At 40.3% G+C, this 12,847-nt stretch overlaps 1 protein-coding gene across 10 annotated transcripts in view; it reads left to right on the top strand.

Moving 5' to 3' along the window:
* Positions 1-12,847, top strand: part of robo2 (roundabout, axon guidance receptor, homolog 2 (Drosophila)) — an 852,180-nt gene that overhangs the window by 763,649 nt on the left and 75,684 nt on the right. For all 10 annotated transcript variants that reach the window (XM_061972627.2, XM_061972621.2, XM_061972617.2 and 7 more), the window contains one exon: positions 4,610-4,841. In XM_061972627.2, coding sequence (XP_061828611.1) covers positions 4,610-4,841 — 232 coding nt within the window. The remainder of the gene's footprint in view (positions 1-4,609; positions 4,842-12,847) is intronic.

Below are 12,847 nucleotides of genomic sequence, written 5' to 3'. Positions count from 1 at the left end.
TTTACGACAGCAACGTCCAATCAGCGCCAAACATGACTGGCCTCATCCATCAGGGGCATGTTCCATAAACAGGGAGACCTCGCTCAGAGAGCTTTTATATTCCCAAATCATTCCATTAATAAGTCACACGCCCTGGCTTGGAATCTCATTTTACTGATTTACTCGGGCTACACGGCGAAAAAAAGCATCTGTTTAATTTGTCATTCCAAGGCACGGCTTGCTTGGACTGTTAACAAGCCATTACGATGAAGGATGCCACCATTGCCCTTGTGCATCAAGAGGGAGGGGGGGTCTTTTGGATAGGGGGGCTATCACAGGACACATTTGCTCTTATCATCTCGGTGACATTCTCATAGACAGGACCTCTCTCAAGGGGCTAACGCCATCTTTCCGCGGTGTAAGTTGAAACTATACCCGTATGTGTGCTTCAAGGGCGCTCTTATGGAATGTATTTTGATTTTAATAAAAGGAGCAAAGTCTTAAGGTAATGCCCGAGCGTTCATTAAGCTAAGCGCGTTATAGCCGGTAATAAAAGGGCCTATTAAATTAGTAAAGATCTCTGAAGTGTTGTGAAAGCAATCCGAGGGAGCTAAAAAAAAAAACATCCTTACAGTTGTACGCCCATGTTTAAATGACTTAAAATATTTGTTTTGTTCAGCATTCAGTATTCACCATTTTAGAGCTTTTGATGTACAGTATGAAGGGGATTCATATTTACCTGACACATGAAACGTGACAAATTGGAGGAGTGCGCTATCCACTTCGGCCGCCAGACGGCAGTAAAGGGTTGGATATCTTTAAGTGTGTTTTGTGGCAATTCCAACTTTGACCACAGCGTCAGTTGCTATGAATGGTGGTGATTTCCATCATTTTCAGCAGCCTGCTTTGCAAAATGATTACCCCACCAACCCTTTCCAGAAATGGGGCAAAACGAATGCCTTCCCTCCTCTACCAAAGACTGAAAGTGTAGGTCAAAAAATGTCTGACACAACAAATGTAATATAAATCCCTAGACTGTCTCCAAACTTGGTTGAGCTAGTTGGTCGCATAGCTGGTTCGTTTTTGGTGGTGATTGGCTGAGATCACTTTAGGTCAAAGTTCAACAGTAGCGAGAAGAAAAGGTATTTGCAAACCATGTGCAAAACCATGTCTTACTTTTGATATCTGTAATTGTATCAAATGTTTTTTTTGTTTTTTCTGCCTAAACATTGTGACAGGTCAGACTATGGGTCTGGGTTATTCTTGATTCCATTTCTGTCTGGGTCTTTTATTATATAGTTTAATTTCCTGTTTTGCACCGTAGTCCTGAGATATCTCCTTTACCCTGTTCAGAGCGTTTCGCTAGTGCGATACCATCCCACTGATTTTCTTTCCAATTCGATACTGAGTAAAATTTAGGCTTGTATCAGCAATACTGTTCCAACACCGATACTTTGTGCAAATATACCAATGTGTCGAGTAAGTTTTAAAGAGTAGTGCATTTCAAGTGTTGCTGCTCTTGATGACTCATCTTCAGATGAAATATAATCCCAGGGCAATTATAATGATGGCGTTATTCTGCACTGAATGTGTCTTACTTCTATTCAGTTTGTAGTGTCTCCAAATAATATAATACTGGGTGACTCATTATTTGATTGTCAGTTATTTTCCTAAATAAATAAATGACAGAATGAATGGGCACAGCAAAAAGCATAACAATTTGGTATCGGCGGTGTCGATATTTTTGTATTGATCTGCACATCACTACTCAGCGCACCTTATTTTCATTTCTGATCAGTGCTTCTTTGTAGTTTTGACGGGACTCTCTGCTAGTCGCCTCATCAGAGGCTTTGGAGTGTGTGTGGGTTTTACAAAACCCAAAACCAGTGAAGTTGGCACATTGTGTAAATTGTAAAAAAAAAAAAAACAGAATACAATGATTTGCAAATCCTTTTCAACCTGTATTCAGTTGAATACACTGCAAGGACAAGATACTTAACGTTAGAACTGGTAAACTTTATATTTTGCAAACAGTAGCTCATTTGATGCCTGCAACATGTTTACAACAACATGGCTTCGTAGTAAAAGAGTGTGGTTACTAGACTGGCCTGCCTGTAGTCCAAACCTGTCTCCCATTATAAAACGTCAAATATCACAGCGGAGATCCCGGACTGTTGAACAACTTAAGCTGTACATCGAGCAAGAATGGGAAAGAATTACACCTGAAAAGCTTAAAAAATTGGTCTCCTCAGTTCCCAAACGTTTACTGAGTGCTGTTAAAAGGAAAGGCCATGTAACACAGTGGTAAAAATTCCTCTGTGCCAACTTTTTTGCAATGTGTTGCTGCCATTAAATTCTAAGGTAATGATTATTTACCAAAAAAAATTAGTTTCTCAGTTCGAACATTCAATATCTTGTCTTTGCAGAGTATTCAATTGAATATAAGTTGAAAAGGATTTGCAAATCATTGTGTTCTGTTTTTATAGACCATTTACACAACGTGCCAACTATACTGGTTTTGTATATACATGATGCAAGTACTGTGTACATGTAATGTCGTAACAGGCCCATTTATGATAACATTCAATATTTATGTATTTTTCCCATTTTAAGCATACGTGGTGCATTAATTTCAAAAGCTCATCACAATGTTTCCTTTTTTTTAGCAACATCCCTGATTATTACTCACTGCAGATTATATGAGAGCCAACAAACATAAGAAAACATGACTTACTGTACAATGTCTGCTGTCATTAGGATACCGACTACTCGAATGTTCATATATTCCCATGCAGATGAAGAATTACTTAAAATCCTCACTAAGAACCAAGCGTCTTTTCGTGTCGTTCTGGCCATTCCCGGGTCGAAATTGGCCTTCAAAGTGTACCAACTTGTCGGAATATGTCCTCGTCTTTCTATTATTCAGGTGAGAGGCATGATTTATGCTCGAGAATAAAGTTTGACAAGCAAGCAAACGAGGAAGCAGCTGATAAGTCGATGGTGTCAACATTGGCACTCAAGCTTGTGATCACGGCGCCGCTATAAATGATTTGTCAGCGTTAGCGCTTATAATAACAATATCACTAATACTTAGTTAATGTTCATTCCACAAAATATAAATGGAGTATTATTGTTGGCGCTTTTTGGAGGTTTTTTTTATTGGGTTTTATGAGCGGAAGAGAGGTCCTCCCATTGGCTCCGCTGTAAAACTGACTTTTATTTACCTTTATTTACGAGTTCGAATGCATTAAATAATTCATCTGTCATCATGACTTTCATAATGATTGTGAAGGATAGGCAAAATTCCAAAAATTCAGTTCCCCTTTAAGATAAAACAAATATTGTCATGAAAGTTCAATAATAGGGTTCCTTGAATCAAAATAAGAATGTCTAAGGGTACCTACACCTCTTTCAAAAGTGCAATGTGGTTTGTTCCACCTGGACAGCAGCAAACCCAGCTTTGAACACTCACCACGGACCGTGACATTGTCTAAACTCTCCTTTAAACATTGACACTGAGCAGCAGCAACAGAACAAAAATTAGGTGATAGAAGAACGGTAAATATGCACTAAATCTATCTGTGGCAGCGTAGGATAAGTTGTGTGCAAGTTTCACTTGTACATCTAATTGCACATAACGGTGATGCGTTCAAGGACCCTCGATTAAAGTTTGAAACAATATCTACCTTACACTTTGAAGTAAAGGGACACTTGACAGATTTATAATAATATTTAAGTTAATAATGATAGGTTATGTGATTATAATTCCGTCCATCTAGGGGTCGCAGGGGTGCTGGAGGAAGGCGGAGTACATTCAGATAGACAACATTATGATTATAATTTTAAATGCTCGCCTTTTTATATTTAATTTATTGGCACAAAAAAAACAACTTAAAAAAAAAAGTTTTCAGTTCATGGAGGTTTAGCTTGATATGTTCTTAATATAATCATCCCATCTTTAAGAATCTAAACATGTGTATTTCTGTGAGCATTTAGCTTAGCTTCCTAGCCAGCCTTTTTTTTATACTAAATTTAACTACATTTCTTGATTTTCAATATATTGTATCATGTTGCTTCACTTGACATCTTTTGATACTGGACTGGAATTCAAAGTCAAGCCACAAAATCCTAGTGAGATTGTTTTTGTATGGAAATCAAAAGTTGGAAAGATCACTAAAAAGCAAATTATGCTCATCATACTTTATTTAATACCTACTTCACTGCAGGTACACAAAAAAACCTAACTCATGTAATCACAACCATATTCTTCTCACATATTTGCCTGTAATCATTTGTGTATGTTCCATATACTGTAGTAGGGGAAGGATTCATAGGGCCCCATTTCTGGGAGGAAGAGGAGGGTTACTTATTTTGCAATGCAGTCTGCTGAAAATGATAAAGTGCCATTTTATATAGCCACTGACTCTGTACTCAGAACTGCCACAAAACAAATATTCAACACTGTACTGCCATCTGGGGCTAAAGTAGCTCTTGCAACCTCCAATTTATCACGTTTTATGTGTCAGGTAAACTGCGACAAATGGGGCCATTTGAATTCCCTTCCTACTGTTGAGTTAAAACAGTATTTAAGTGATGTTTTTAGTACTCATGTGGGCTTCCTCTCCCACAGGTGGACCGCCAATCCCAGTTCATCCAGGGTTACAAAGTTGTGTACAGGCAGACATCCGGACTGCCCGCTCCGGGACACTGGCAGACGCAGGACATCAAGGTCCCGTCCGAGCGTAGCGTGGTCCTCTCGCCGCTAAAGAAGGGCATCGTGTACGAGATCAAAGCCCGGCCGTACTTCAACGAGTTCCAAGGCATGGACAGCGAATCCAGGACGGCGCGGACCACAGAGGAAGGTATGACGCTGAAGAAAAGCGATGAACTTTGTCTATCTCGCAGGGTGGCGGCTGACTCATGACCCCCGAGGGCGGTGTTTGTCATATCACTGGCGAACACGTCCTTTGGAGACAAAAAGCATGTCTGCGCCCGTCGCTCCGACTTTCTGAATGTGCCTTTATTTTTTTCCTCCTTGTTTACGAAGAAGGGGCTGTTTGTGTATCCCGGCTCCTAATCCATCACCCGGCAGCCGCGGGGCCAAGGTGTGATTGGAGCCCGCACACACTCACTGTCATGTGAAGATGACGGTTGCGTTTGATTGCTACATGCTTTGACAAGGCCATGAAGCATCGTGGCACAATACTGCACACACAGTAACAAGTCTATGCGCGGAAGAATTTGCTCTTTCGACCCGCGCTGGAAATTGCTCTATAGAATAAAGTAGATATAAAACAGCAAAATCTCACAGCAGGACAAACACATCAAAGGATGAGTACAATAGATATTTTCATAAAGGGTGTAAAACTACTGTAGTGCTTTAACATAGCAGCACTTTTCTTTAAAAAGTTGAATAATTAAATGTTGACTTCTTAGCATCAGCAGGTAAGGCACTCAATTTTCCAGTTAATTCAAATTCTTATAAGTGGGATTTAAGTTGGAAATAAGGAAGTTACTGCAAAGGCAAATATTACCTTCATTTGTTTGCGTGGCGCAGTGGAAGAGTGGCCGTGCGCGACCCGAGGGTCCCTGGTTCAATCCCCACCTAGTACCAACCTCGTCATGTCCGTTGTGTCCTGAGCAAGACACTTCACCCTTGCTCCTGATGGGTGCTGGTAGCGCCTTGCATGGCAGCTCCCTCCATCAGTGTGTGAATGTGTGTGTGAATGGGTAAATGTGGAAGTAGTGTCAAAGCGCTTTGAGTACCTTGAAGGTAGAAAAGCGCTATACAAGTACAACCCATTTATCATTTATCATTTACCTTATGTTACAAAACATGGTTGTTTTATGCCCCTTGAAAAAACTTGTGAACTAAGAAATACACCAAAAGCATCAAGGCACACCTGTCTCCATTAGGGAGTCATAATAATGTTCTGCAGGCAGGGGATTTTCCAAACATGTTTTTTTGGGCTGTGATCTTGTCTCGCACTTATAATAACTCATAATTGCATTGTGCTACTTTGTGAGCTGAGTCAGTCATCGGTGCTGTCAGTCGTCAATGAGTTCTTGCTTTTGTTGCAGGCTCCTGCATGTACGCTGTCATGTATAGGGATTAGATAACAATCCTTTTATTCCTCATAAAACAGTCTCATGTTAGGAGTGGATTAAATTTACTGAAGAGAATCACCAAATTCAATACATTTATTGAACTGATTAATTATACATTTTTTATAATTGTTTATACATTTATATTGTTTTATTTAATAATTTTGTATTGATATATTTATTAAATGTTAACTAACAATTATTCAATTTATTTAATAAACATTACAGTATATATTTTATTTATGTATTTACGTGTTATGTATTAATTTATTTTATTTCCATACATTGTTTCCAATTAATTTTACATGGTAGAACGTTGTACAATGAGCAGAATAATACTGCCACATTGATTTCAATTAATTTTACATAGTAGAACTTTGTACAATGAGCAGAATAATACTGCCACATAGCTCAACTTGGCAAATGATAGTTGATAGGGGTCTTCCGATCCGGGTTTTATGCTGCAGATTCCGATACGGATCATTCATGAGTGAGATTGTCCGAAGCCCATCACATTTATCAACTGTAAATATTTTGATTTGTTCATTTGAGGTTTTATTGACCTTATAACAATAGCAACACAATATTTAAACTACCGTATTTTTCGGATTATAAATCGCTCCAGAGTATAAATCGCACCGGCCGAAAATGCATAATAAAGAAGGAAAAAAACATATATATGTCGCACTCGAGTATAAGTCGCATTTTTGGGGGAAATTTATTTGATAAAATCCAACACCAAGAATAGACATTTGAAAGGCAATTTAAAATAAATAAAGAATAGTGAACAACAGGCTGAATAAGTGTACGTTATATGAGGCATAAATAACCAACTGAGAACGTGCCTGGTATGTTAACATAACATATTATGGTAAGAGTCATTCAAATAACTATAACATATAGAACATGCTGTACGTTTACCAAACAATCTGTCACTCCTGATCGCTAAATCCAATGAAATATTCTTCCTCGTTGTCGCACCTGGTATGCGCCGCTCCCTTTCTTTTTGCTGCTCGATTGTCGTTTTCTGCTGCATATTTAACTACGTCCGGCTTGTAATCTGCAGTATATGATTTCCTTTTTGATGCCATTCTTCTCAGTTTTTATAAGTTACCACCAATGTTGAAATAATCCATTTTAATAGCTACGGATGTAGCAGCAGTTAGCATCCCATGACCCACAATGCACTTCTTCCATGACGCACAATGCACTTCTGCCATGAGCTGCCCCCGCCGAATTCTTATTGGTTGACGTGTGTGACGATTGCTGACGTGTGTGTGACGATTGCGGACATTTGCGTCGTCTCTTACGCGAATGAGATAAATAATATTATTTTACGGTAATGTGATAATTTCACACATAAGTCGCTCCGGAGTATATGTCGCACCCCCGGCAAAACTATGAAAAAAAATGCGACTTTTAATCCGAAAAATACGGTAGTTCCTTTTTCTTTTATTACATATAATTGTTTGATCAAAACAAAGTCAATAGTGCACAATTGGTAGAAAATGGATGGATGGAACTAAACAAAAGCAAAATCTACAATTTCCTACTCATTTAAGTCCTTGGTTTTACCCCCAAAGTCCTCGTCAAGTGTCTGGACTTATTCCCAGAATTTGTAAACATTAACAAAAACAAACAAAAAAATAAACAAGAAATATCGATCTAATTACTCTAGTATCGATCATATACTGATTAGTATTGACAGTACCAATATATGGATTGATCCGCCCTCTCCTTACTTGTACACCTGGCAGCTAGATGCTCAGTTGCTCTCTCTAGATAGACATTAATTAATCTTTAGTACTTTTTCTACTGTAACGTGGTTCCATCCAGACTTTCTAAAGTTTACAAAACACTTGTTTCCTGTGTTGTTTTGAGCTATCTTAGCAAATAATTTGCCTTCTTGTCTGCTTCTGCTTGTTTTTATTCAGTATCTAACATGTTTAGCCTTATCCTCCAGTGATAATACTTGTGAGAAATGCAATGTATTTCCCGCATGGTGCATTATTAACCTAGCGAAGCAGCTCCACACTGTGTATCGACTGACAGTTAGCTTCCAGGCAACAATTAATACAGTGTCAGCCATCAGGGATCAGATTTTGTGATCCGCATTGAAAGGCATTAATCGGCATTAGCCGATCACATACTTTTTCATGGAAATCGGTTGATACTGACTGTGTTTGGTACTGTACATTAGTGCATCCCCAATAGCTAATGTCTGATAAGACAAGACCAGACTGAATCAGCAGTACCTATGCTGGTTAAAGCCAAGTAGTACACTACATTTTGCCTCAAATTGCATGAAGATGCGATTAAGTACCAATTCCATATAAACTGCTATTGTCCTTTGATCCCCTTCAGACACATTGTTAAATGAATTCCATCACTAAACCCCAAACATCTCAGTTGGTTGGTTGGTTGGTCAAAGTTAGATGAAGGTTTGATATTAATAGCATTATTCTCAGACCAGACCTGGAAGTGATCCTTGGGATGTTCTTAGGACAAAGGCCATCTCCTCCTACCATCCTGAGGCTTGCATGTGGTGAAGATAGTCCACATGACTGGTGACAGGCTCATTTATTTCCCTGTTCTCCAAGGGTACCGTATCTCTGGTAGCAGCCAGCCTATAGACTAGTGAGGTGGAACTGCCATCACATCAACAACACTCCCATACAGTAAAGTGAAAACATGCCAAGCCGTGTCCTTCCCCCCCACCCCCCAAAAAGGCCTCCGAGTACCAGCGTGTCCCAGCTATTACCAATGGAGAAAACTCTTTCTGCTTTTGCTCCATCTGCAGCTCAGTCTTCGGAGAGACTGACCGCTTTCTATTTTGGTCTTCAGTCTGCTTTGAGCTGATAGGCCGTCACACAGTAAGTTCCTCTGAGAGGATGGGTCTTTCAGCAAGATGGATGCAGAAGTCGGGTTTTGGGAGTGATTAAAACTTACAGCGGCCATTAGCCAGCACAAGTACAGATTCCTCCCCAAGTGTGGATTTAGACGGATGAACGGTCACACATTCTATTATTCTGTCTCACTCGGTGTGGGTAAGGATGGAAGTCATGGCTCATGGTGCCATCTGATTCTTATTTCCCAAGATGGTCCTTAGGAGACCATTTTTATGCAAAGTGATTCCTGTGTCTCAGCATTTGCATACATGAACACTTGTAGGCAACTAACCAAATGCCCACCCAGCATCCTTTCTATGATTTGTTTGTATTTCCTCATTATCCAGCATAGCGGCATGCAGACATGAGAGACAGGAGGTCACATTCGTGCCCACCATACATCACGCCACTAATGGCTCTATTAGCGCACCCTCTGGGGCCTCTAATGAAAACTGTGAATTGTTTAGCGCAAATATGCATGATAATAAACCGCTAAATCATTCATACCATTAACTTTGAACGACATTGCCCGTGATGGCTGCCGCCGCCGCTCTGTCACCTGGATTTAATGCGGAGCCCAAGCACGCCGTTTGATCTGATTCTCCCCCGGGTAGATTGTTTCTAATCTGGCTAAGGTGGCGGGTTCATCACGGGGCCCATTCATCTTCCGTCCATGCCAGGCATCGGCCGCTTCCCCGGAGGCCGGCGCTGCTGGTCGTGCTGAGGGATGAGCAGAGATTTACCGGGTGACAAGTGCCATTTTGGATGGAGGCGAGGTGAGGGAGAGGCAGCATGCGAGTAATTGACCTGTCAGTATTCTGCCGTGGCACAGTTCTCCTTCCACCCCCTGCGGAAATGAGAAAACATTAGTTTTGATACTTTACCCTGCGCTGTGCCAAATTCTGTTTATTTTCCTTTCTTTGTGGGGGTCAGACAAATAAGAACAAGAGCATTCAGAAAGGAAAGACATGTCACCTGTGAAATCCAGACGCAAAACTCTGTCGGTATCCAAGGAAACTACTTGTTACTTTTAAGTGTCTAGGCCTGCTCAGTCACCTTTTACTTGTTGAAACCTCACACAAGCCGCAGCTAGCGTCCGCAGCATGCACTCACACACGTCCACACAACAAAGATGCATCCATTTGTTACACAGACACACTTATCGCTTGTTGTGAACTCTGACCTCTGCAGTCCGTCACTCAAATATGTCCAGGTGCAACATAAAAACGATTTCCTGGTTCCTAGTGTCACAAAACGGAGAAGCAGCCTGTAGGCGTTACCAAAGTCTGCTCCCCAAGGTAAATACTGAACAATATCATTACTATAATTCATAAAACTAATGTAGTTGTTTGTAGTACATGTTATTGTACTGTTTTTAAGCATGATATCTTATCTAAAAGTTAGTTTTTCTTCTTAAAAGGAATGTCACATGTTAAAAACTGGTGTTTTGGGATGGCCAAGCGCAGATTAGATTGATTTAAGATGTGTGTTTTAAGTTATAATTTTGGTCGTAAAACACAATGTGTTCGCAAGTTGAAGTACCTGTACTAGTGTCGTAATTTATTAAGGAGAATAACATTAAATAGAGAAGTAAGCATCTTATAAATTGTCCAAGGCAGTGGCTCTCAAACTTTTTTCACCAAGTTCCACCTCAGAAAACGCTCGTGTAGTAAGTCTAAATATTCATTAAAAATACATTTAATATTTAAAATTTTGGCCATTGTAACAATGCACAGTTTTAAGAGATTCTCCATGTCAGATTTTAACGTTGTTGTCAAACAAAAGACAGCTACCATGACCACCCCCGAACTGTGAACCATCACTGTAGACACTTTTCACCTTTTATCACTAAAGACACTTTAAACTGCAGCTGTGACCCAATGTCACCTCCATATTTATACCGTTGACTGTGAATCAGAATGTGCAATAATGTTATGTTATTCACTGTGCCTTGTATATAGCTCATACTTTTTTTAATACCTTATTTTAAACTGCTAAAACTGTAAATTTTTTATTTTGGCTAAGTACCGTGTGACTTGTTGAAGGGTGGACTATCAAAGTAAGATTTTCATTGTACTGCAAACTGTCTGTTTAACTGTGCATATGACAATAAACAATCTTGAATCTAGTTAGGAGGAGATGCCTCGTTCAGCGCAAAAAAATTGTCTGGTTTGAGCCAGGTTTCGCTGAGACCAATGACGTTAAGATTGTTGTCTGTAATGACCTCATTAACTAATAACATTTTGAGAGACAATGATATTATGTTTAAAAAGCCCATATTATAAGTAGTGGGCTGATTTGAGAAATGTTTGTTAAAGTTATCTGTAGTAGTAATGTTAATAATGTTGCGTTTATTTTGCGTAGTGCGTTTTAAATAATTTCGACCATATCTAGGAATTGATATGACGGGAATCTTCAGATTGTTTGCTTGGTGCTGCGATACACTGAACGCGTCATAATTTGCCACCTCAGTAGAATGCATGTCCACCTCTGGTACGGTCACTGCAGAAAAATCATTATGTGAGTTGTGTATTATTCTAGGAGAAATGCTATGTGTGAAGGGATTTTCCAGCCTGGCGCTGGCTAGTTCTCACACGGACTAACAGACACTGTAATTGCCTGTGACCGGGCTTGCTCTAGTGTAGTTAGTCAAGTGTGACTCAAACAATAATCTATGTTCCTAGGCAGGATGATGGCGCCTTCCAGGTTAGGGTGAAGGCTGTCCCTCATCAACAAGCCCGGTTTTCCCCAGAAAGAGGGCCAATTATCAATAAACCTTAGTCCCTGTTGTCTACAAAAACAAGCCAGCCACTTGTTAAGCGAGACTAATCTGCTATAAGTCTCATCATTGCCTCTCACCGGCAGGGGGCCAGAGACAAGTACTCGATGCCTGGACATCTTTTTAGCGAGATAACAAGTCCTAGCTATGTTCCTCTTTGTAATCTCTGACTATCATTCTAGTCTCATTGGAGCCAACGTGTACAACTATGTAGCTAGTGGTGCGATTAGCCTGTCGTACGTGTTTACTAAGCCTGTTGCGAGTTAGCTCCCTAAAATTAGCTTCAATGTCAGGTGCTCTGGCATCGGACTTCATTAGTGTGTCAGTCAATTAAAATGGAATTGGAAAATCCTTGGAAAAATACCTAATTCCATGTCGGTTCGATGTACATTAAAAACTGCAAATAGGACACAGTCAAAAAACTGTTTAGTCAGATATACTGTATGTGACCCTTTACAATGGAAACTCAGAAAATTTAGCAGTGTACTTTACGTACTGCTTGGCAGAACAAGACTAAAATGTCCAGTTTTTCTGTTGACAGGGCGGATTCATAAATGTCTCTTAGCTACAATCTTCTCTCTGGTCCAAACCTGCTTGTCTGGACTTGTAGCTCTGATTGTCCCTTAAAAAACTGAATGTCCGCAGTGTTCATTGTGGGAAACCAAATTGGATGATGTATAAAAGTCATAAGAAAACGTTCAGGGCAGCACGGTAGAACAGGGGTTAGTTTGTGTGCCTCAAAATAAGAAGGTCCTGGGTTCAATCCCGGGCTCGAGGTCTTTCTGTGTGGAGTTTGCATGTTCTCTCCGGGAACTCCAGCTTCCTCCCACCTCCAAACACATGCAGCTGGGGATAGGTTGATTGGCAACACTAAATTGGCCCTAGTCTGTGAATGTGAGTATGAATGTTGTCTATCTGTGTTGGCCCTGCGATGAGGTGGCGACTTGTCCAGGGTGTACCCCGCCTTCCGCCCGAATGCAGCTGAGATAGGCTCCAGCACCCCCAGCAACCCCGAGAGGGACAGCGTTCAAGATCGTCCAAAGCCTCCTCTTCATATAAATCCCCGTCTAATGAGACATCTTGACAGCCTGCAGCC

The sequence above is a fragment of the Nerophis lumbriciformis genome, linkage group LG17, assembly GCF_033978685.3.
Source record: "Nerophis lumbriciformis linkage group LG17, RoL_Nlum_v2.1, whole genome shotgun sequence".
Taxonomy (NCBI): domain Eukaryota; kingdom Metazoa; phylum Chordata; class Actinopteri; order Syngnathiformes; family Syngnathidae; genus Nerophis; species Nerophis lumbriciformis.
Note: the sequence above shows the minus strand (reverse complement) of the source record. Positions and strands in the feature narration are given on the sequence as shown.